The sequence below is a fragment of the Habropoda laboriosa genome, unplaced genomic scaffold (assembly GCF_001263275.1).
Source record: "Habropoda laboriosa isolate 0110345459 unplaced genomic scaffold, ASM126327v1 scaffold542, whole genome shotgun sequence".
In the NCBI taxonomy this organism is placed as follows: Eukaryota; Metazoa; Arthropoda; class Insecta; order Hymenoptera; family Apidae; genus Habropoda; species Habropoda laboriosa.
This window is the reverse complement of record NW_017100632.1, coordinates 59673-86713: the sequence shown is the minus strand read 5'-3', so window position 1 is coordinate 86713 and position 27041 is coordinate 59673. Positions and strand designations below refer to the sequence as shown.

At 37.0% G+C, this 27041-nt stretch overlaps 1 protein-coding gene across 1 annotated transcript in view; it reads left to right on the top strand.

Moving 5' to 3' along the window:
- Window positions 1–27041, top strand: part of LOC108576796 — a 61078-nt gene that overhangs the window by 27743 nt on the left and 6294 nt on the right. The window contains exons 4-9 of the mRNA XM_017939856.1: window positions 4724–4905; window positions 17820–18035; window positions 19381–19531; window positions 21158–21348; window positions 23612–23838; window positions 24938–25049. Coding sequence (XP_017795345.1) covers window positions 4724–4905; window positions 17820–18035; window positions 19381–19531; window positions 21158–21348; window positions 23612–23838; window positions 24938–25049 — 1079 coding nt within the window. The remainder of the gene's footprint in view (window positions 1–4723; window positions 4906–17819; window positions 18036–19380; window positions 19532–21157; window positions 21349–23611; window positions 23839–24937; window positions 25050–27041) is intronic.

Genomic DNA, 27041 nt, shown 5'->3' with positions numbered 1-27041 from the left:
TTTAATAAAACAGAATATTTTATTTTTGCAAAGAAAAATTGGAAATGCAATATAAAAAATTTATAATACTGTTTTTTCTGAAGAAAAATTGGAACCGAAATGTAGAAAATTTGTAAATTACTCTATCCTTTTTTATCTTCTGGTTAATAATGCAATTTCACACATAATAGAATATTTTATTTTTGTAAAGAAAAAGTTGGAAATAAAATATAGAAAATTTAGGAGTTAGCCTAAATTTTTGTTTACATCTTTCGGATAATATCTAATGAATTTAATACAATTTCATACTCAGTAGAATATTCTGCTTTGTAAAGACAAAATTGGAATCGAAACGCAGAAAATTCGGAAGTCACTCTATACTCTTTGTCGAGTTTCATGATCGATGGCGTTCAGTTCTCCGAATAATCGAAGGCGCACAAGGAGTACCTGAGGGCGTCGCTAGTAGGCGATTGTTATTCGCGCGCGTGCATTTGGCAAGCGGCGCGAAGCAATTAAGAAGTAATAAGATGAAATTCGAAAGGTGGCACCGACGTGTTTCCGCGAACTTAGCCGAACAGCGCGCGGTTTAGTACCGAAAATAAAGCGGCCGGAGCATTCATGGCCAGCCGGAATATTATCAAACGACCACGTCGCCAGAGGCGACTTTAAAGTACCGTCTGACGATGCGAATTTTCAACTTTCTCGCTTTCCAATAGATTTCATAGAATTTCAAATTACTCTGAACTACTTCACAGAATTGGATTGTTACATCTGCATGTAAAATGAAATCTGAAATCTTTCATTTTAGAGTTGTTCAAAAAATATAGAGATTAATTCTCATCTTTTTCAGTATTACGTTTCTTTATGTTTAATGCAATTTTTTCGTGTCTTTTGTTTATATCATCGTTCCAACGGTAAATTTGTGAAATTACAAAAAACCTCACTTTTCTGGAGAGACGGAAAGCACTTTGTTAATTGGTATACAATTTTTCCACTGTTTCTGTAATTTTTGTAAATTTGTTTTTGCAATTTTTTAAAGAAAACCACTTTGTCAATTAGCATACAATTTTTCCACTGTTCTTGCAAATTATGTAAATTTGTTTGTGCAATTTTTTGAAGGAAACCGCTTTGTCGATTAATGTACAATTTCTGCACTGAGTGTATCCATAAACTATACCATTTATATTCACTGAGGCTTAGCGCGCTACACCAACCACTCCCTGTCTATTCTCCCTTCGAGGTTTCCTATTTGAGTATGGAGGCCCCGATACTACACATTTATATTAATTTTTTAAAGAAAACCACTTTGTCAACTAATATAAAATTTCTACACTAAGTTTATCCATCAACTATGCCACTTTTATTAACTTTTCTGATGAATAAAATCAGTGCAAAGGTGATTTTGCATCGATCAAACAAATTACGTTTCTGTTCTCCTGAAAAATTAAATTTTCGCAGTTTCACAACTTCGTCAAATGCAGAAGAAAGCATGTGTTCAACAGCAGCTTCGCTAGAAACTGTTAAAAAGACAGTTTCCTATGAATAATCCGAGATAAACGAGTAAATAATCCGTGTTTACGGGAACGGGACGCAGCTGACCACTCGTACATCAGGTCGGATCTCCTTCTTGGCCGGCCGATCGAAGTGATCCCAAATTAAATGGACCAACACCTCCTGTTCGAACGTAGTCGCGACTTTGGATTGATGTTCGTGTTTACGATGCACCGGTGTCCGTTCTGTTACACCCTCAAATATTTTCCTTCTTAGTTTTATCTGTATTTACAACTTTCACCATTACTCATACTGGACTCTTCACCTTCCAACTCTTCTGCATGGTCACAACCCAAAGTCCATCTTCCCAGAACCCTTAAATAGCCCTATTTTCCCCATTTCCGTGTTCATTCTCTATTTCTACCACGCGCACGTCACGTAACGTCAAAATCTCCGACGATCCTTGAGTGTTTTAATTCAGCGATGCCCCAATATCTGCTCCTAGTTTCGAGGAATTGGAGCAAACCGGGCATCACAGTTCGATGGTTTCATATCAACGGAGATGGTTGAAGGGGTGTTCATTTTACTCTTTGACGAATAGGTGTTTTCTCGGTCGACAGTTTTTCCTCGGTCCTGACGACTTCTGTTGCAAAATTGTCAGATTAAAGTTACAAAAACTATTAGGTTATCCCATAAGTTTTAGTCGAAAGCGAAATATATTTGAATGAAAGTCTAAGAAAATTCTACAACGTTGATATAACGATCTTACTAAAAAAATTGGAAATTTTATAAAAAAGTCTGGTCTCGCTAAAAAAATTGAAAAAAGTTGTGGAAAAAGTTACATTTTTTTTTTGATGAAATTTGAAGGTTTGTTGGAAATATTGATCTAAATTAGAAAATTCGACAGGAACTTATGGGATGATCTGATATTACTGGTTAATCTCTTTTTCATGGAGATAGTAGTGGTTGGACGTAGTAAGGGAATGTTAGGGTAATTTTTAGTATGAAATTTAGCAAGCGAAGGAAATTGGTCTAACGATATTCGTTAAAGCTTCTGACGAGCTTAAAATTTGCTTCTGGACGTCTTGTAACAAAATACAGGGTGAGCCACATGAAACAGGCTACTTAATTATCTTACCAGGCTATGGTGGCGCGAGAAAATTTTTATACGTAATTTAAAGGGCGAATAAGATGTAAGAAAAATTTTTTTGATGGAGGAAATGGGAAAAAATGAAAGGAAGTTTCACGTTTGGTTTAAAATTTTAAAGGCCAACGTTTTAACACTTCCAACAATAAAATAATCCTAAATTTTCTATTCATACTTCAAACTTCAAGAGATCAACGATGTGACATTTCGTATTACACGACCTAATATTAATGAATTATCAAAGAAAACTCCTCATTTGCACTTTAACACGTTCGTCGCCACGTCACCCAGATATGGGTGACGTTCTTCTTCGTTAAGTTAAATAGGATTTCACAAGTAATTTATAAAAATCCATATAATACAAGAATTTAATGGAATATCACACTATATTATACTATACATTAATTTATATTTAAAATAAAATACAACATTATACCACGTAACATGGTATTCGTTAAAACAGTGTCGTATACCTCTCTCCTATCTTTCATTAGTTTTTAGTCATCCTGCCTCCTTTCCTTAACTGTAAACAAATCCGCATCATCCTAACGTTAGTCACCCCGAAACCTAGACCTCCACATCATCCTTTACTTTTACTCATCGCTGAACCTAGACCTCACCGCCTCTCCCTACATTGACCTCTGAGACCAACCCCTACTCTCGTACTTACCGTACCTATATCTAGAAACCTTTTCCGTCGAAACAGCAGATTTCTGTCTAGCGGTCTTCACGCACCGAACGTCACCGAACTGTCTAATAAAGTCGAATAGTACTACGCGCAGAACAGCATCCTTATTTCGCCCCAGTTTCCGTCAGGCTCTCCTACCGCGTTATATTTCAAATAAAATACAACATTATACTACGTAGCATGGTATTCGTTAAAACAGTTCCAACACATTTCTGGTGATTTTGAACAATTGGGACAATATGTTGTAGTCTTTTTTACATTTTTTCTCGCTTCCTGGCGTTCGAGAATTTGTCTCTTCTTCTGGTAACATAGAACGCAAATTCCAGCTAATCGCTCTGTTTACGTTCTTGCGCTCCGACTATCGGATTTGGGCCCCGCGAGAAACTCGACCGATTCACGCTGGGCGGCGAACGTGTTAATACTTCCACCAACAAAGTACCAATCCCAATTGTTTTCACTCACATTTCAAACTTTAAAAGATCAATTTGTAAATGATTAAGAATTATTACACAACCCAATTCTAAAGAATTATTTTTAAAAAACTCCTCATTTGCGTGTAAGGCGTTGTGCGACGCGCCTAGACAAGGACCGCGGAACCCGAGCCGCAGGGGGCCCTAGACAAGGATGAGCTGCACCTCCACCCCACGGCTTGCAGGGTCCTACGGCCGAAGAACCATATAAAAACGGGAAAAAGGGCAGCGGCCCACAGAATATCGCACATAGTCATCGACGAACGAACCGACGTTATTTTAACATCGGTTATTTCAAGCCCTGTAATTTCTTAGTCTTACATGCGCTTTAATACTTCCACCAACAAAGTAACAATCCTGTAAGCACCACTCGAAAACAAAGAATTAAAGTCAGGATAGTGCGGTATCCCAAAAATAACTTATACTGTATTTAAGCGATTCTTAAGGTTTCCGGCGTCCGTCTTGCTCGACGGCTATTTCCAGAATGTCCTTTCCGCGTCGTATCCCACGTTGCTCCGAAAAACCGTTGGAGCCCCCTCGTTCGACTTTCCGGGGAAAAGGCTTAGTTTATGGGACCCTCAGGTACCCGCGCGCTTTCTCTTCCTGGGTGACAAATTCCAGGCCACCACTTTGCCGCCGGAATCTCGCATTTCTTACAATCCCAACTTCTTCCGCTCACAGTCCAAACTTTAATAGATCAATTGGTAAACGACTAGACATTTGAATGAAAGACACTTCTTCAATCTAATGCTAATAAATAATCAAAGAAAACTCCTCACTTGTGTTTCACCAATTTCAATCTTTTAATTATCCACGAATAAATCCCGATGAATCGATCGAATCTCGTTTATTTCCACAAACATAGCCGGCGTTCATCTCTTGTATAACCGGCCAAGAATGATTTCACGATTGAAACGATCCATGGTATTCTTTCGTTCTTTGTTTCAGATTCGTCGGGTGGCCTGGTATTTGGCATACCGCTGTCACAGTGTTTGGAGAACGATAGGATCGCTAGAATCGCCGCTGGTGAGGTCTCGGATGTCGGTTGCTTATCGAGGAGCAGCAGACACGGCAGTAGAACAAGCTTCACGAGCCTCATCGAACCAACTGTCGCTGCAAAGACCGACGAGGTAAGTCGATCGATTCTTGTTCTCTTGGTGGACGAGGATCAACGAACGAGACGATCGCGTGGCTAATAGGACACACCGATTCGAAGAAACTGCACAGAGATCGATTTATCGTCCGAGCGAGTTTCCTTTGTGACCGTGAATTATTTTCGGAATATTACTTTTATTTAACCCTTTCGTGACGTGTATGTCTCACTTGAGCACTCGAACAAAAATTCATCTCAATTTAGGATCTATGTAAATAAGAGACTTTTTAACCCTTTGCACTCCAATGGCGCCATTACGGCCGCACGCGTATACTTTGGAGAACTTAAAAATGTAAAATTCAGATTTTTCTATATTCTTGAAATAATGGAATTGAAGTAATGAATTCATAAACAACAAACATTCTTTTTCCAGAATGAAACTTGGGGTTTTCGAAAGTTTCACTGCAAAAGTATACTAGAGTTTCTATTGGAAATGGGTTATGGAATGAAATAGTCTTTTAACTTTGTAATATACGATTTATTTACGGTCTCAGAGGAAACGTCTTTACTCTATTGAATCTTCTGAAGGACTGTGTCTGGGCACCCAAAAAGAAAGTTGAGGTCCCTTTATACCTAGAAACTGTTTACATTATGGTATGGCATTGTGCAGTGAGTGACTCGAAGGCGGACACCAGATGCATCTGGTGGAAGTCTTAGTGCCTTTGTTTAAAATAACCCGGAGACATTTTTGTCCTTACTTGATTATTTCCATAGGGTGTTGTTAGAAATAATCCAACAGTTTCTGATTAATTCTATCAACAGCTTGGAGTACAAAGGGTTAAGAAACGACTTTGGTCACAGTTTGGTACAGTTGAAAAATTAATTTTCTTTTTCTTAGTAAAAGAATTGTAACATTTTTGCTGAACATTTCGAGGTAGTTAGCATTTCGTTGAACAGGTCTGTGTGCATTAAGAGTAAAGTGAAACATAAGCCCCTCGTGAGTGATACAGCGCAAATGAACTGGGAGAAAAATATCGTCATAATCTTTAAAGCGCTCTCCTTTAAAACCGTGTTTCTTTGTCTTCGTGTACCTGTTTCTTGGAAACTACTGGACTGATAATTTTTGCTTTATTTTTTCTGAATAAGTAGACAATTTAATCATTAGAAAAGTTTAGTTCGAAGTAATACAAATTTGCCTAAACTTAGTATTAAAACTGACAATTATAATAGATCAGGAAAATCTTCGATTAAACGAAGAAAGAAAATTTTTTAAAATAGGATATAGGAAATAAAAAGGAGTTTTACTTTGCCAATTGTATTCTCTCTTTTAACGATATACAATACAAGTTAGATATCTTCAGTAATAATTCCAATATTTTAATCATTTATAAAATAAAAATGTTTTTCACACGATAACATCCTTAAACAATTCCAACAAACACTTACGCTATTCTAAAAATTGTACATCATACACATTGCTCGAAATAATTCCTCCGCTCTTCTTAAATACTCGCAAGTTTATCCATATTTTATTCCTAAAAATATGTAAAAATTAGAAATGACCGTCGTAAATTCTCATACCAACCAGTAGCACAGCGACCAATACTCCCTACTTTCTTCTCCACGAAATTCGCCTCGCGAGTAGTGCGAGTCAGTGTCCGATCAGGCGAGAGCGTTCATCGCTAATTAATCAGTACTCCCGCATTTAAATCTCCGTCGAAAATATTTACAACGATAATCAATATCCTCGAGGACCGTCTGTCCGTAATGTCCGCGTTGTAAATCTCCGAATATTCCCGAAGGATGGGATTATAGGACCACGTGGCGCAGTTTTTCGCGAAGTCCCGATAACAAAGTGGCGTTTATTTTGGCAGTTAGTCGATCGTCTCTTAGAAGCTGAAATTACGTGCAATAAAAGTAGATACCCGTGCTCACCGGGACGAATTTACTATCGGGAATTTTACACGGGTTTCTCGATGACTGCTCATAAAGAGGCGGGAAGACGAAGAGAGAGAGAGAGAGAGAGAGAAGAACGCCCACACGCATGTGTGAGAGAGCGTATGGAAATCCGAGTCACCTGTTTTAGATTGACGTGAACTAATCTGCAGGCGGAACGTGTGCTCTCTCAACATCTCTCTATCCCGATAGAAATTTTACTGCCTCTTAATGCGAAAATACGGGCTACCGTATAAATAGACAGGTTCCGCGAATAGCCGCAGTTGCTATTTTCTTTTCGTTTCTCTTTTAAATGTGCCTCCGCGACACGGTTAGGTGGCTGTAGGATGTAATTTATCCGATTTTAAGGCTGGAATGAGTGGTCGGTGGTTGGGTTAGAGTGACACGTTAGCGAGTTTTGTGGAAGGTGAAGTGTGATTGGGTAAATTGATTTGTACCGATGGAAATGGGAGTGTACACTTTCGTTCATAAGTGTTGGGGTAATAAGGGAATGTGTAGGGTACAGGAATCTATTGAAATCTACCGAACTCTGCTGAAATCTAGCACAATTTAATTCTATTAAAATCTACTGTAATCTACTAGTATCCATTGAAATTTTTTGAAGCCTACGGAAGTCTACTTAAATTTATCGAATTCTGCTAAAATCTATCGAAATTCTCGCCTGCCTCCGCAGTTCAAAGGGGCGCAAGAAGAATGCTGCACTGTTACGTACGCAGACTAGCCGAGACTTCCGCCTAGCGCGCACCCCTTAGAAGGCTCTTGAGATAGGGTAAACGAACGCATTCCGTTCTCACGAAAATCTAGGGCCCCCACCACGAAAAAAGAGAACACGATTTTTGGTGTATATAAGGGCACGATTTCTGATGCTCTGGGGCAGAGTCGCTCTGAACTTTGAAGCAGAACAGTATTCTCATAGTCGCCGTTTTGACACGAGCAAGATCGGGCTGCACTCCCTTTAGAGCAACCAAGTTTAATACTTATTTCGTAAGTGTCAACTAGACATTCGTGTAAAGTGTAAAGTCGAGAAGGAAGATTCTTGCCCAGTCAAGAATCGACCAGTATACCTTATCTTTAAAATCATTGTAACCTATTGTAAACTTAAACATTATTATTGATAGAATATAGTTATTGTAGAATTACATCTACTTACATTCAGTAACCATCTCCTTGGTAACATCAGTAACGAATTGGCTAGACTCGAAAAGATACACCTTTACCGCTCGAGGTATATCTAACATTACGATGCGCACAGTCCTCAACCCTTCTACCTATTGGAGAACGACGTAGTAACCACATGCGTTGAATGTTCCAGCCTTCCTATCTAACCTTGGAATACGACATGTTAACATACGTTGAATGTTCCAGTCTAACCCTCCTACCTATTTGTTCAATTCTGACACGTCGCCGAGAATCGATTGAAAATGTAGCGACTGTGTGATCGCCTGAACTTTTTGCTCTTAACCTTTTTTGTGTTCTGGTTGTCTCGTTGGCGCGTTGTCCCGGTCAGCCCTCGTATTTCCCCTTCCCTGGTCGCATTTGGGTCCCTTGACGGGGGTGAGTTTTTGGGCCTTGGTTAACGCCCAACGCCAACCACTCACCCTCAATGATGGGGTGTTTTGCGTCAAGTACGCGTCACCTGGGCTTATGGGACAAACCCAGGGTAACGGTAGCGCTAGCTCGCGAGCATTGCATACGTCAATTGCTATTGAGATGCACGAAGAAACTCCAAATTCTCCGCTTTTACGAGAGGTTTCGAGCCCTCCTGACAATAAGGAATAATTAACGAACGAAAACATTAAACGTGTATTCAAACGTTAATCTGAAAAATAGCAGAGAGTCGCGTCCGTATCGTAAACCTGGTCTAACTTAAGTATCCTTAACACTATTGGAGAACGACGTAGTAACCACATGCGTTGAATGTTCCAGCTTTCCTATCTAACCGAAATTTCGCTCCGTGTAAGGACACAAAGCGTAATCCGCAACAGCACTGAAAGAGAAAAAAATGCCATTTTTTTTTTCAAGGTCACCTATATTCTTTAACGTAAATGTGTGTATTGTACATTTAATGCACATAATTAGCAAAAATACATAAATAAACTCAAAATGTAGTACTCATTCTAATATTTAGTGAATAAAACAGTTGCCTATCTACCTTCTATGTTGTTCACTACATTCATAAATATCCGCAGTCTATTTATTCGTATGTAGCATAGAACATGAGATAATGCATATAGCATAATAAAAATCCGATCAGCAGTTGAACGTGTTAAATAAAACGAACGGAAACAAGCACAGTGCATGATAATCGTAGAGTACACACATTCTGTGTCTATACATACACCACCAACCAAAAGTTTAGAATCACCTCTGAATTTTCATCAATACTACGAATCTACTACTAATTTTTTACAGATCACAAATTGATATTGTTGAGATCTGTTGGATATGGTAACAGTCTCCCTCGAATAACTGAAAAGGAAACTAAATTGCGCTTTATTATGTACGTCTAACTATAACACGCAATTTAGCTTTCTTATTTATACTAATGTTTTACTCAGTAAAATATTCCCAATATTTTAATATTACACCAAAATGCTTATCTTTTACACAGAAATAAGTGAAAGCTCGATGGCTATAATACAAGAGAAAATAGACAAGGAAATGTAAAAATGTCCCCACTACACACAAACACTCATTTCCCCAAAAGTAATCCAACAGAGTTATTAACAATTTATCTCATATACATCAATTTGAATAACAAAAAATTCACGAATCTGCCACTAATTTTTTATAGTTTCGAAATTAACGTTGTTGAGATCAATCTACCTCGTACACATCAATTTGAATGACAAAACACTCTTAAAGTCGCTAACTTTCTACAAATTTTGATGCAACCTGCGATGCATCTGCAGCGTTTCGAAACTTTTAGCTGGTAGTGTACGTGTACACTTCCGTTGCATCACCGTGGTTCGCGCGACGTGTTTTAACCAAAACGGCCAGACGTCGACGAGGAGGAGAAGGAAGGAAGAGCGACACTCGAAACAGCTAAATACATAGAAGCAGCCGGAAAGAGAGACGTCGTACGGTCATCAATGTGATCATGAACGACGTCATCAATTGCGTCAAAAGTGTCCGCGGGATCGCGACGAGGGCGTTTATCGATGGCCACTTTGCAACTCAGGGGCAAACCTTGCCGCAAGTGGTTATTTTTTGACGGATACGTCAGAACGAACGCCGGTCGTTTTATCCTATATCTCCGTCCTGTGTTGTACTTACGCTTCTCCGCTAGTCGAGACGGTTGAAGGAAAGAACATCGCTCGTTGCCAAATTCTCTTACCGGATTTAAACTTAAGCCGGTTCCTTCGTGCAATTAAATGCCAATGGGCGAGCGACCACGCGTCACCGGTCCAACGTTTTCCGAAGATTCGTGGCAATCGAAATTTTTGGGAAGGTGGAGAAGATTCGACGGTCACTTGGCGTAAATACGATTGAGAAACGTGCGTTTCAACCAGAGATATAAGACGAAATTTGTCTCTGGAAATTTCGATTTATCGAGCTGTCTCGGTTGCTTGTGGATGATGGTTTGGTCAATTTTTATTTTCAGGATAGACGCGCAAGGTATATATAGGGTATACCAGCGCGTATTTTTATTGGAAATCGTTTTTAACTGAGCGAGATTTGAGAATGACGAGATGTAAGTGGGGTGAAGATATTGGGGTTTGATTCGGTCTTGGGTGGATATTTTTGGGGAACGTTTTTATTTCCGAAAGTGTCTTTTTTGATGTAATTTTTATTTTAGTAGCAATGTGTTTAATTTAAGCTTGGTTTTCGTTCATGAAAAGCTCGTTCGAAATGCGATGTGCTTTTGTAAGATTGTAGATATAAATATGTTTAAAAAGTGTTTAGTTATCGTAAGAAAATTGTAGAAAATTTTCATGCAAATATTTTCAAACACTACTTAATTAGAAGAATTACAGAAATTTTTCATGCAAATATTTCGAAGCACTGTTCAATTATCGCAAGAAAATTGCAAAAATTTTCACACAAATATTCTTAAACACACTATTTAATTATCGTAGGAAAATACAGAAATTTTTCATATAGATATTTGCAAGCAGTGTTCAGTTATCCTAAGAAAATTGCAGAAATTTTTCAATGAAAAATTCATTCGAAACATGTATTATAGATTCGACTTGAAACTTAAAATACGACGGATTATTATTATTAATAGTATGATATCGATAGAATTCCGAAATTTTTCTCCGACGTTCGTCTACTCCATCTTTTTGACGAATCTATTTTTTTGAAAAGCTATCTTCTCCGCGACCGGAAGTAAATGTTTTGATTCGAGAAGCACCGGCGCCACCTGGCCCGGGAACACGAATCTTCTTCTTCTTCTTCTTCTTTTTTTTTATGTTCTCTACGGGAGAACTCGGGCGTTCAGGCGTTATTTTAAGAAAGTCGAAGATTCGAGCCGCGCCTCTTGATTTACACGATCCGATCTAATTTCCGAGCGTTTACGTTTTTGCGTATTGATTTTTCAGTTTATGGCGGCCCGCGGGATGATTTGTTCGCGCGGGAGAATTTATTTTAGACAGGCGCACCTTTGTTCCATCGTGGTAAACGTTTATCACGCGTTTCTTTCATCTCTGTTCACGTCTAATCGTACCTTTTTCAATTCAACACTATCTGTCATCTTTTGTACCGTTCGCTTGAATCTCGCGAGAAATTTTTTACCAATTTACTGATATTATTTTTGTGAAAAATAATTATCGAGATTCGCAGTATATTTCTCGAAATAATCCTCGAAATTTCAACTCTGTCTTATCCTTAATTGCATGAGAAATTTTTTACCAATTTACTGGTATTATTTTTGTGAAAAATAATTACCGAGATTCACAGTTACTCTTTGAAATAATCCTGGAAATTTCAGCACTCTCTCACCTTCAATTTCAAGAGAAATTTTTTACCAATTTATTGGTACTACGTTTGTGAAAAGTAATTCTTGAGATTCACAGTATATTTCTCGAAATAATCCTCGAAATTTCAACTCTGTCTTATCCTTAATTGCATGAGAAATTTTTTACCAATTTACTGGTATTATTTTTGTGAAAAATAATTACCGAGATTCACAGTTACTCTTTGAAATAATCCTGGAAATTTCAGCACTCTCTCACCTTCAATTTCAAGAGAAATTTTTAACCAATTTATTGGTACTACGTTTGTGAAAAGTAATTCTTGAGATTCACAGTACACTCCTCCAAATAATAAACGAAAAATAGTCATTATCCTTCGCAATACGTTCCTCGAATTAAATATCTTCAGCTAACAAATATAATTCAAAAAGTGACGACAAAAGAATTCGAGCTAAACACGATTTTTTCTCATACAAACGAAGAAATGTAAAAGATCCAAAATGACGTATACCTAAATTCAAAGCTGGACTGTATGTCAGGATTATTACCGCTGTAATGAACATGGAAAGTAACGAATGAAAATTCAATACTTCAACCTATGCTGTCGGACCTTCCCTTTGGTAAACTCTTACATGGATGTATACAAAGTAGTCTCGATTTATTCTCGCGCGAAAGTTGGAACGGTCTGTTCGGAATGTAAATAATTGGAGGGTCCCTTACAAGCTCGTTCGTGACGCACTCTGTTCGTGGGCGGAATTTTTCCAGCGTGGAGAGAAATTCCGCCGGTTACGAGTCAGAAACTAAATCTACCCTGTGAGTCTCCGTTTTTCTGGAAGTTGAGCTGTTACGCCCAACTACGATAAGTGGACTATTGACCTGGGATAGTTTGCAAGATAGTTGCGCGACTACCTATACCTTAAGGCGCACTCTCAACGGAGAAACAGCTTATTCTTTTTAAGTTTATTTCTCGCATTAGCTGAAATGTTATTTGCAACAGCCTGGAAAGTTATCTGTAATTTAAGGCGCATTCTCAACGAAGACACATCTTTCCTTTTTTAACGATTTGTTTCGAATTAACCGCAAAGTTATCTGTAATTTAAGGCGCATTCTCAACGAAGAAACGTCATTTTCTTCAGTGATTTGTTTCCCGTCAATTGGGAGGTTGTTAGAAACAGCTGGAAAAATTACTTTTAATTTAAGGCGCATTCTCAATAATTTGTTTCACATTAATTGGAAGGTTATTAGCAACAATCTGAAATATTACTTATTATTTAAGACGCATTTTCAATGAAGAAACATCTTTTGTTTTTTAATGATTTGTTTCACATTAATTGCAAGGTTATCAGCAATTATCTGAATAATAATCTGAAAAATGTATTGTGTAATTATATTGTACTAGTTTATTGATTAATTTAGCATCTTTCATGAATTTTAGCAAATTATGAATTTCTCGTTTTTGAGGTCGTTTTTCATGATTTATATTTATCGAACACAACATTTAACACTAGAACTACCAACCGGGTCAAAATGACCTATTAGCGATTAGATCGGTACAAATAGAAGCATACATGCAGAAAACAAAGTCGAGAAGTTGCAAATTCACTGGTTTTGGAAAGTTGCTAATGGGTCACTTTGACCCGGCCGGTAGTTCTAGTGTTAATGGAAACTAATGATAACTGTAATTATGGGCTTAATGAATGATTCCTTACAAAACAGTATTAATTATTTCTTCCTCTTTTTTGCTTTTAAAGACTAACAACGTTGTTAAAGAACTTCATGAAAATATTCATAAAAATTTATAGAAAACTTCATAAAAATTTTCTTTGTTGTCAGACATTTGAAAGTATCGAAAAATTACAAAATATTGAAAAATTAAAAATAATTTACTCTTAGAAATGGAGAACAGTGTTCGGTATAAATGTTACTGTTTAAGTGGCAAGTATAATTTTAGCGAGCGAGATGTAGAAATTTACATTTTTGGGATTAATATTAGCGATCGGTTATGAAACAGAGGAAAGGAAACCACGAGGCGTTCCAGCGTGAAATTTCTTAAACTTTCCTTGGAAATAGACGATCCGTTTTCCGCGAAACAGGCAAGCGTGATTCACGCATCATAGAAATAGCGATAGATTTATCGTGGCGCTAACTACGACAATGCCACCCTCGATTTCCTGTATTCACTCGAATAAATTTGATCTGTGTATGCTTTAGATGAAGAGTGATTCAGTCTGTTAACGTGTATCATTTAATCACTTCAAACTTCATTGAATCATTTCATTTGTTTTCGTAGAATGATACATTAGTTGCTATTATTCATCACAACTTCGTCTATTTGTTTCATTATTTACATTCAGTTTTCATCATAAGTGATTCATTACTCTTTTTTTGCATAACATTGCGGACAAAATTAATTCTATTTAACATACAAACGTGTCATTTACCAATATTGAATTTCGATGAATTTCTGGACCGATATGATCACATTAGCAATGAGTTATTTTTTTAGATAAAAAATGTGTATCGTTTAATTTTCGTAATTAAAAATACAGTGAAAAGATTCTAAAAAATAAAAGTTACAGAGGATGACAAAGGGTAATGTAGTTTTTAGAATTATTTTACAATGAAAGGGAATATCTCACTAATTATTTTCCACTGAAAATGAAAATCTCGCGAATAATTTTGCACTGAAAGTGAAAATCTCCCGAATAATTTTGCTCTGAAAAGGAAAATTTCGCGAATAATTTTTTACCAAAGGTGAAACTCTCGCGAATCATTTTGCACCGAAAGTGAAAATTTCGCGAGTAATTTTGCACTGAAAAAGAAAATCTTTCGAATCATATTGCATCGAAAAGGAAAATGTTGCGAGTAATTTTCACTGAAAGTCAAAATCTTGCGAATAATTATGTACTGAAAGAGAAAATCTGGCGAATAATTTTGCACTGGAAGTAAAAATCTGGCGAATAATTTTGCACTGAAAGTGAAAATTTCGCGAGTAATTTTGCACTGAAAAGGAAATTCTCTCGAATAATTTTGCACTGAAAGTGAAAATTTCGCGAATAATTTTTTACTGAAAGTGAAAATTTCGCGAGTAATTTTGCACTGAAAGTGAAAATCTCCCGAATAATTTTGCACTGAAAAGGAAATTCTCTCGAATAATTTTGCACTGAAAGTGAAAATTTCGCGAATAATTTTTTACTGAAAGTGAAAATTTCGCGAGTAATTTTGCACTGAAAGTGAAAATCTCCCGAATAATTTTGCACTGAAAAGGAAATTCTCTCGAATAATTTTGCACTGAAAGTGAAAATTTCGCGAATAATTTTTTACTGAAAGTGAAAATTTCGCGAGTAATTTTGCACTGAAAGTGAAAATCTCCCGAATAATTTTGCACTGAAAAGGAAATTCTCTCGAATAATTTTGCACTGAAAGTGAAAATTTCGCGAATAATTTTTTACTGAAAGTGAAAATTTCGCGAGTAATTTTGCACTGAAAGTGAAAATCTCCCGAATAATTTTGCTCTGAAAAGGAAAATTTCGCAAATAATTTTTTACCAAAGGTGAAACTCTCGCGAATCATTTTGTTCCGAAGATGAAAATTTCGCGAATTACTTTGATCCAGAGATGAAAATTTTGCACTGCAGATAAAAATCTCTTCGCTTGATTTCGCATTTAATCAGAGGGACAATATCACAGAGCACGTGCATTTTATTGATAAAACTTGCGGTGGGGACGGTTTGGACAGTGACTCGATGAAAATGCCCCGTGTTTAAATAGCCCGATCGATCGATATAAAACGATCACGGGACATACGACATAGCGTTGCACTTACCTCGTCTACGTCACGTGTATCCCGAGCCCGACAATGACGTCACAGATCAGAGGACGCGAATAGAACCGAGATGAGAGAGCGTTTATTTTAGCTACGGATTAATTAAGATCCCTAAATTTTGCAAGATTTTCTGTCAGACCAGATAAACGAACATTTGCGATCTTCCATTAGGAATAAACTAGACGTTCATCAGACACGTCGATCATTACAATCCTTACATAATTTCCATCAAATCGATATTTAATAGGAGAAGTCTCTAATTGATCTTGATTTAATGAGAAAGAAGCTTTCCAAGTATATTACGAGATTGAAAAAATAAACGATTCACGAGGTCAACAAACATATCTCTTACTTTTTTTCTCTTAACGAGATTTCGAGAAGTACTTAAGATTTTGTCAATAAATATTTTCTTTCTTAGATCTCGTAATTATACCTTAATTTTTTTTTATCTATTCAGTTAGATTGCTCACGGTGATTTCGTCAAATATTATACAATTTTATAGTATACTAACTGGCTGTAATTTACGTTGAATCTACTTAAGGTTTTTTCAATAAATATTTTCTTTTTTTGGATCTCGTAATTATACCTTAAGTTTTCTTTTATCCATTCAATTAGATTACTCACGGTGATTCTAAAAAATGGTACACCATTTCACAGTATGCTAACTAACTGTAATTTACGTTGAACCTACTTAAGGTTTTTTCAATAAATATTTTCTTTTTTAGGTCTCGTAATTATACCTTAAGTTTCTTTCTAATTGTTTAATTAGATTATTCACAGTGATTGCGTCAAATGTTGCACTATTTCACAGTATAATAACTAACTACAGTGGATTCCGGTTAATTGGGACACATTGGGACCGGACTAATTTGTCCCAAAAAAGCGAATTTCAACAGGCAAAATCTGAAAAACGTAAAAAATGAAGCCAAAAACGATTTATTGAAAAACGTATGTAATATTCGGTATTGAATACAAAGCTAACAATAAGTAATAAAATAACATTAATACGTAATCAAAAATAAGTAAATAAACACGTATTTATATTCCGTTCTTCAGTATCTGTCCCAAATAAACGGCGGTCCCAATTAACCGGAATCCACTGTATAATGTTAAGCGCGAGGTTCAGGTGCAGGGAAAAGTAACAAGACGCAGATGATAGCACAAACACAAATATTTATTGCAACAAAGTTTCCATTGCACGAAATATAAAACGTGCAACGCACGACTCTCTCCAAGAACAATTGAATAGTAAACCGAGGCGTTCCACGAGACGCCTGTAGGCCGTAGACCATCTGGGCGCTCGCGCGTCGGTAACCTAGAGAACTTCCTCTAGTCTAACATACGTTGAACCTACTTAAGATTTCTTTCAACAAATATTTCTTTTTTAGATCTCACAATTATACTTCAAGCTTCTTTTCACCTGTTTAACTAGATTATTCTCGACGATCGTGTGAAACGTCGCACCGTTTCACAGTACACGAACAACCAATAATTCCAACACTATCACGTCGAACTCAAAATCCAATTTAACAAATGAAACAGCCTTCTGATCACGAGTGATCGCTCATTGTGGAATTGAGCGAAACAGGGCTCATAGAGAGAAACAGGGAGTAAAACAGTAGAACCGCGTTGTTATTGATATCAGAGAGTGCGTGAGAATATTTGCGAGATATAATAAGAGACCGTTGATCAGCTTATCATTATTCCTTTTTACGTGTGTTTATAGTTATTATCAAATTATTGTTATAAAATATATTGCTATTGAACTTATTTATGTGGTTATACAACCACACTCATAACCCCCCATATCAAATTATTGTTATAAAATATATTGCTATTGAACTTATTATCACGTGTTATACAACCACACTCATAACCCCCCCTTTTTCCACTCACTCTCGCATCTTGCAGCCCGTGTCGCGACACGTGTCCCCGATTCATTACGCTATGCAAAATAATCCACGAAAAACGTAAGCACAAACCTGCTACATTGGATACGTTCGAAATATTCCCCAAAATTTTACAGGAAAAATCGGAAAAGGTCGGGATAAACGTTTCGTTGTTCGGTGATATTCGTGAGAAAAATTCCGAGATATCGTTGTGTGTGTACTTTTCCGTGAGAAAAGTACGGATTGATCGTTTGAAGGGTACGAAAAGCATTCTTCTACACTTTGTGATCTCGTGGAAATTCTTGGAATGGTTTCGCGTCGGTGACGTAACGACGATTTCAAAGGGGGAATAAAATTGTTGCAGGGTGGCTCGTGCGAGTCTTTATCGTCGAAAGGCGGAGCTCTAACCGGAAGCGACTCCGGGGTGCTCGAGTTGAGCGACAGCGGCGGAGGAGGCCCTCCAGGGGAATGGGACGCAGTTCCAGGCGTAGTGAGACAGTGCATCAGGCATCTGGAGAACACAGGCCTCCGGACGCTCGGCATCTTCCGAGTGTCGCCTTCGAAGAAGAGGGTAAGACAGGTGAGTGTTGAGGGATATTATACGTAATATAAATGGAGTTCGTCTCTTGTAACAATTAGCCAGATATTTTAGTCATAAAGAATCACAATTTTAATCAGTGAAATTGTGTGAAGATATTTGGACTCGCTGCACTTATGTGCAATATAATTGGAATTTTTAGTAAAATAAGAGTTTGTCTCTTGTATCAATTATCTAAAAATTTTAATGATAAACAGTCACAATTATAGTCACTGAAATTGTGCAAAGATGTTTGGACTCACTGCACTCAAGTGTAATATAATTGGAATTTTTAGTTAAATGAAAGTTCGTCTCTTGTACTGGGCTTAAAATGTATATTTCAATTATTCAAATATTTTAATAATAAACACTCACAATGTTAATTACTGAAATTGTGTGAAGATATTTGGACCCATTACACTCATGTGTAATATAATTGAAAGTTTTATATTTAAAACATTTATATTTCAATTCTCCAAGTATTTTAATAGTAAACAATCACAATTTTAATCACTGAAATTGTGCGAAGATGTTTGGACTCACTCCACTCAAGTGTAATATAATTGGAATTTTTAGTAAAATAAAAGTTCGTCTCTTGTACTGGGCTTAAAATGTATATTTCAATTATTCAAATATTTTAATAAACACTCACAATGTTAATTACTGAAATTGTGTGAAGATATTTGGACTCACTGTACTCAAGTGTAATATAATTGGAATTTTTAGTAAAATAAAAGTTCGTCTCTTGTACTGGACTTAAAACGTATGTTTCAATTATCTAAGTATTTTAATAACGAACAATCACAATTTTAATCAGTGAAATTGTGTAAAGATACTTGGACTCACTGTACTCAAGTGTCTCTGCAAAATCAATTTTTTTATTTATACCAGTTGAGCTTAAGTACATTATGCGATGAAATCAGTGGGCAAAATTGCATTTGAAAGCTTCAGATACTTGAAGCATATCTCATATTTTCCCGATAATGAGAAAGTGTCCAAATATTAATGGACGGTGGTAGTATTTATACATATTTGCATAATTGGTCAGTTCAAATTTGATAAGAGGGTTGTCAAATATATTTCTACACGTAGTTTATGAATTTACAATTTTTACCAAGTAACAAAGTGACATTTTTATTTTTGTACTAGATTGCCAATTTAACTCGATCTTACATTAATTAAATTCTCAACTAATTTCTAATTAAAATTTCTCACATAAGATACCAACTTTTTTCAATTTTTATTAATGCTTATCCGTATTATAAATTTGCGACAAAAATATTTGGATTATTACAATATTTAAACGAAAGAAAATTATTAATTTATGTTTGAATTAATGTGTTTCCAGTTAAGAGAAGATTTCGATTGTGGTCGTGAGACGAAAATCGGACCCGATCAATGTCCCCACGATGTGGCAGCCCTTCTGAAGGAATTTTTGAGGGATCTACCCGATCCTCTACTGTGCAGGGATCTCTACCAAGCCTTCGTCCATACACAAAGTAAGACTACGTTAAAAATCACGATTAAAAAAATTAAGGAGTTTATAGCAGTTCATTTTTAAAGCTTGATTAGCGTTCGTAATTAAAGAGTGATCGTATAAAGGATTCACCACTGCTATTTCACAATAGTTATTCTCATTACACGAAACGAGCTGAATAGATCACGTTTAATCTGATAATCTCGTGTTAATTAGATCATTGGGTTTAATTTCCTAGCTAATTTAAAGCGTGATATATTAACGAAGATTACATCCTTCCTAATTCAAAAGCGACGAAACCATTGTTGCTAAAATGGTGTGAAAAATTTCGCTGAAAATACATGGACTAAGGTAAAGGTATCAGTAGTTGACCAATTTTTAGAGAAACGTAAAAAATAAGGTTCTTATAAGTGATACTCTTTTGAAAAAAATGCACCTGACATGCCAAGACCACCTATCGGTTAAAGTTCAAAAGAATTACATATGCCTTTTTTAATTACATATACATAGAATTACAATATGCCTCTATATTGCTATTTCCTTAACGTTTCTGTTAAGAACAGCTGTACGGTTCAGGTAAACAAATGCATACGTTGTGAACTCTTCGTGACTGAATTATTTACTTTTTAAATTCTCACAGCGTTTTATAAGTGATAAATGCAACATTTTTGTTATTCTTACCACTTGTGTTGGTAATTATTGAAAATAAACGATACTAAAATGATTGCCAACATTATTGCTTCAACCCTCCTTCTAGTATAAGTGGTCAACTACTAACGAACAGAGGGTCAATTACTAGTTTTTTCATTTTTAAGAGTGGTCAACTTCTGAAGCAATTACTGAATTTTTAAATATGATTTTAAAATTTTTATGACATAACTTTTTTTTTAAATTGGTATTGTTACATAATCTAGAAGGCTTAAAGAGTATCTTCAGGCATCGACTCTCGCTATTTAATGACAGAGCAAGTGGTTACTATTGGAGGATTTCTCTTAACTGGTCAACTACTGGTACCTTTACCTTATTAGTAAAAATAATTTAATCACGATTTTATACGATTTTCTCCACGATACCCTTGAATTATAACATTTTTCGGTTTAATCAAATTTTCTCCATCCTCGAATTTATCGAGTCAAATTTTGTCCACCCTCGAATTCCATATAGTTTTTCGTTTAATCAAATTTTCTCCACTCACAAATTATATTTTCTCGTCGAGTCAATTTTTTTCTGCCCTGGATTTATATTTTTTTATCGAGTCAAATTTTCTCCACTCTCAAATTATATTTTTTCGTCGAATCAAATTTTTCTGCCCTGGATTTATATTTTTTTATCGAGTCAAATTTTCTCCACCCTCGAATTCTATTTCTTCGTCAAGCCAAAGCATAATCGCAACATCAAGCTCGGTATGTTCACCAATGTTAATGCGAGCGTTGAGCTTCGTTTCAACATTCTCATAAAGCTCGTTGTAATTCATTTGCGCCACGGAACGTGTTAAACTCTCGCGTGAATTATTAAGAGTCGTTCTCGTTCAGTTTGTCCTCTCCTCGTTCGTCGATACTTTTTCCGTTCCGACGTGCAACACGCACGTGTGCGTGTGCGTATTTGTGTTGAACTGAAAGAGAGAGAGAGAGCCCCCGTTTCTCCGCAGAGATCCGGAACAGGCGACTTCAGCAAGAGGCTCTTCAGCATCTCATTCAGCTGCTGCCCACGCCGAACCGTGAGACGCTCTGGGCACTTTTGAGCTTTCTCAGCGTGGTGGCAGCGAACAGTGAAGATCAAAAGACGGAGACAGGCGAGTGGGTACCGGGGAACAAAATGGACACGACCAACTTGGCCACGGTGAGTGCACTGTCCTCGTCTCGTGTCGGCGAATTAATCGGAAAAGTTTCCAACTTTGTCGTCACTCGCTCCGAGATTTTAATTAAGCTGCGATCATGGGACGGAGATAGATTGTCCGTGGGTGTGGATCATCGAGCAGAATGTCTCGTCCCAATTTGAATAAAATGTTACGTTAGATGGGGAGATTGCTGATAACGCGAATTGGCGTTTTCGTGAATCGAAGCTTGTCGATCTTTTCCTTGTTTTGTAGATTTTCCATTCAATTTTACTGAATTACTTTTTAGTCAATTTTTCTTTTTTTGAATTTCACTTAGCTTATGAATCTTTTTACTATATCACATTTAAGTGGTAAACTGAAGGATTTAATGCAAATCTTTACGTTACAGTCGTGCAATATTAAACATGAAATTTCTGATCATTCGAAAATCGATTGCTCGAGTGATTCATTTCGATTTTGATTTTTATATTAACTTCAAGTTCGTGCAATTTTTATTACGTTACTGCGGAAGAATCAAAGGGTTCGTTTTGGACACCGATCAAGACTAATTCTATATTTCAATCCGACATTTCATATTGCAAGACCTAACATAAAAGTTGAACGAATTTTTCTAATATTGACTCTGTTCCAAAGATAAATTTCTTTTTTTATTTTTCTTATTCCCTTGCGAATATACTTAACATTCTTTGTTAATTAGTATTAATTTCTGATATCTATTTCGAAGTCATTTCACCCTTTAACTTAGGATTTATTATTTAAATACCGCATGAAGTAGAGCTGTTACTTGAGAGATATCCGGGTACCCGGGTTACTCGTGAAATACTCGGGTAATCAGAAATTATCCGAGTATCTCATGAGATGAGATAGCTGCGAGTAGATATCTATTATTCCTCGACTGTTTCGGCAGAGGTTTCAAAACAATATTGAGTAGGGTACAGGTGCACTTTGACACGTCGGCATCGTTGCATCGCTGTCGCGACCGATCCGCATTTGTTTGCCCGGGGAACCACCAGCGGTAGTGGCCATCGAGATTTCCACTGTTTTATGTACATATTCGAGTACTCGTCAGATGCCCGGGTCGATCGGGTTATTTTCATCTATCTCAGATACCCGGTTAAAAGTAGTAGCCCTAGTATGAAGTAAAACAAGCTAATCTATTGGATGATTGCAAAAGTTCGTGCCCGATTTGAAAATAAAACACAATCGGTGTGTGCAAAAACAGATTTCATTTGAAACTGAAATAGAATGAAACGAGTAATTATTTGGAAATAAAACAAGCGGTGTATCTTCCGATAGGAATATGACATTGCGCTAAAGGAAACATCTGTGCCGAAGTCGATAAGGTTCAGCCACCTCTGAAAATCGGGTACGAACTTTTGCAATCGTCCAATATTACACATAACAATTATACTGTTAAGGCGTATCCTGTAGCCGGATTTATGGCAGCGAGTCAAGTAGTCGCCGTCGCAGGCAAATATCGTTTCCTCAGAACACCACAAGTGTTTATTGCGTTGCCTGCGACACTTAGTCCCTAGGACCAGACCCTGCTATTCCACCCTAAGATAACGCGCTAAGGGCGAAATGGAGGGAGGTTGCGATGCACCGGAGTAAACTGATTGGTGATTTAGAAAAGGAAAAATCACCAATCAGGGTGTTTTTAGGAAAATAGGAGTCTTCTTCGAGGGAAACCGCAGAGACTCCGGCAGAAACATTTAGCAACTCGCGGGAGAAACACTTGGCCACTCGCAAGAGAAACACCTCTCACTTCGCAGTAGAATTTATATCTTGAATTAGTTGTAGAAAATAGAACATAAAATAAAAACTTAGTGTTTCAATCAAGAAACTGGTCCTTCGTAGCCTTCGACCATTAGTCGGCACACACGTGCAAAAACCGGCAACGCTTGAACCGGTAATGCAAATTGTCAATGGAAACACTGTCGAACTCTCAAAGTGCATCGAGACATCGAGCTTCGCACACACGTGCAAAAACCGGCAACGCTTGAACGATCGAAAGATCAACCGCAAGCCCTAACATATACAATAATTTACAATTTGATAATTCTCAGACGCTCAAAATTAGAACTAAATTTACAATTGAACTTACTCTTTGTTACTGATACAATATAACATATTTACACCGTAATGCAAATTGTCAATGGAAACACTGTCGAACTCTCAAAGTGCATCGAGACATCGAGCTTTCTTCAACAATGTGAAAAAAATTCATTCATCGAAATTGATTATTGTTAAATTTCGTTCTCCAAGGTATTCGCGCCGAACATCCTCCATTGCGTGAAGCCCGGACAGAGGTCAGAGGTGTCTGCAGAAAGGGCGGAAGAAAGGATAGACGTAATAAACGTGGTGAGAGCTCTTCTAGAGCACGCTGCAACGTTATTTACGGTGCCGGCCGCACTTCTAGACGAGGTGTACCTACACATGATGGACACACATCCTGCTGATTTAGATCTCGCCCTTTCTCGACGCTCTGAAGAGTGAGTAGTTTAAACGGACATTCTTCACCACGGAGTCTTTTCCCTCGCGTGTCTACCGAGAACTCGTTTCTCGAGCAATTTTACCGCAAACTTTTTTTTACATTATTCTAATTAGAAATTTTGATTAAATGTGAAATTGTTAGTTAACCCTATGTCGGTCTGGTGAATTTTCTAGATTTTTTTGAGAATCTGCAATTCTTACTTTCCGTTTGCATCGTTCGAAGGCCTCCAACTACTGAAATTTCATCGACTGGTCTGAGTATAAGAGAAATTTAAAATTGATAAGTGAGAAAAATTGAGTTTGTTTAAAAATAACTGTTTCCTTTGCTGTCACAAATTTCAACGAAACAAATATGAAATAATCAGTCTACTTTAACTCTAATTCAGTGAATTTTTGACATTTTCAGAATTTAGAATTCTTATTCTCTGTTTGCCTCGTTTCAAAGCCTCAAATTATTGAAATTTTATCGATGGATCTGAGGATAAGATGAGTTTAATATTAATAAAGTGAGAAATATCGAGTTTGCTTGAAAGTAATTCTTTGCTTCGATTTCACAAATTTCAATTAAACAAATAGAAAATTACCAATATATCTCGACACTAATCTAGCGGATTTTTCACATTCTGAGAATCTGTTTCCACTGTTTCAAAGCCTCAAACTATTCACATCTTATTAATCTGAGAGCAAAAGAAACTTGAAGACAATAAAACGAGAGAAACGAAACCTCTTCAAAAATACCAATTCAAATCTTGCCACAGAATTATCAACCTCCACCACACAAACCCAGGGTAAACAAAACCAATTCTCAATAATTCCAATTACTTCTCCACTCGTGTAAATTAACGAAAAACAAGAAAAAAAGTTCCAGTACCAAAGACTTGGTGACGAGATAACTAATCGTGAGCATTCTCTTTTCGTTCTTTTCTCTCCTCTCCGCCCGAAAGATGCTCGATCTTCCGTTCTCCGTACGAACGAAGATTTTTAATCCGGCCCAGACTCCGTGTCCGCGTGGCAAAAAGCCAGGAAAGTTCTCGCGTATGTCAGTCGGCGAGTCGCGAGGAAAAAAGCTGACAGCAAGTTTCGTGCGGTTTTTCGCAGGCAGTGCGGAGACGAGGCGGATCCATGCAGCGAAGCCGAAACCTTTTCGGTCGAGGAGACGCTGACGACGTCGACGACGACCACCACAGCCACCACCACGTCCACCAGAAAGGTAACCGATCCAGATCGAACGAGATAATATCCCCCGACCGTTTCTCCGCGCCACTCTCACGTATTCCGAGTGGAACTTTTTCGAGATCGTGGAAAGATTATCGCTCGACATCAAAGAGCTTCGAACTTTTCTCGCGCACACCTTCGACGTTTCTTGTGGACGCTTCTTTCTTTCAATTTTTTTTTTGTTTTAGTTTGTTCGTTGAATGGTGAATGGCTTCGTCGTTAACTCTTCTTTTACTTGGGATTTTGTTTTTCTTTTTGCCGGATACGCGGCAGAGTTGGGCAAAACGTAATCCGATTAATGACTGAACATTACGATCAATGTAAAATCCAATTATTAATGATTACTAAGTAATCATTGATTAATGAATAAGAAAGGAATTAGAAGTTGTAATTAACGTTCGTGATTGCTTTATTAATTATTAGTCATGAAATGATTACATTTTTGATTATGATCTAATATGTACTTTCGCTGTAACAACACTGTGAACATTTTTTAGAAATGTATTCATTTTTTACATAGTTTTACATAGAAGATCCTTAGAACAAGTTACTTGTTTATTTTTAGTGTAATTTGCTTTTAATACAACTCGCATTTCAAACATCCCGTATAAAATATAATTAATCGTTGAATGATTTAAAACTTACCGATTAATGATTACAAATTACAGAAGGTAATCACGATTACTGATTTATCTCAACGATAATTCACTGATTACAGTTACTATGATTACATTAAATAATCGATTACAAAGGTGTTCCGTACCGAACATCCCTCGGTAATTTCACCACCAGAACTCAGTTTATTAACCATTGTCCCGATTTTCCAATTACTGAACTAGTGTCTTCCTTCTCTCATGTCCTATCTCCTTTTTTTCGGAATTCCCCAAAACCCCGACACCTCATCCTTCTACCACCACCTTCTACCACCACTTCCCACCACCACACCCTACGACCAATACTTAATGTTCTTATTTCTCCCATTTTTCACTTCCAAAATTAAACTCCGCCCTCAGTAGCTGAGATGCGTGACTTCCTCTGAATTTCGAATCAGTATCATTCTGAACGTTAAACAACCAAGTATTGAGTCAGTCCGAGCGCTGAACGCATAATCAAGTCGTTTATATTATAACGTTGGAGAAAGGGTATTCCGGGATCGCTTCAGACCTCGTTAGAAAACAGTCCGATTTTTCTCTCGTGATCCAAGTTTGAAACATAACTCAAACCGACGCGAGTACAGGACACAAAGGAATTAATTACTGCCCAACTCTGATACGCGGGCATCTGAGTGTCAGCTGTTTACTGTTTTTAGTAGTGGGTTGGGTGAGAATAGCTTGTTAATTGCATTTGCTAATCTTCTGTTTTGTAAATTGAAATGAAAGTTGGAGTTAAAATTCATTTTTTTAATATAAATGTCGCATCTCGAGCAGAATTTGGGCTAAGAATCTGATTCGTTATGGGGCAAAGGGGTAAAATATGGAAAATATTCTATTTGGGAAATTTCTACCGTAGAGATGTCGACTTTGAAAGCAATTCTTGAAATTTAATTTTCTTTCATTTTTGAATCGAGCTTTAATCAAGGTTACTTTGAGTGTAAGTTCAATATTTTTATAAGTAATTTCTTTTTTCTCTAATACAGTTGCAAGCTTCAACACTGTCGGCCAAATGTATGAGACTACTTTGCATTGTAATCAGTTTGCATTCTACAGCTAAATTTCAAGTTGCATTTTCATGTACATCTTCTTTCTCTTTTAACACTCAACTTACTCCTCTTTCAAACTCGCCGCCAAATTCTTGATCTTTCACCGCTTTCCTTAACACTTCTCTCCCCTCTCTAGTCTCATACCAGAAATCCACGATTTTCACATTTTCGTGCATTTCAAACGAGTATAATCCTCAAAGAACTCTACGACAGAAAACCACTCCCGGACTTAGAGGGTTAATAAAAATTCGCTGAAATGTACGGAACTCCGAAGGGTTAACTCTAGCT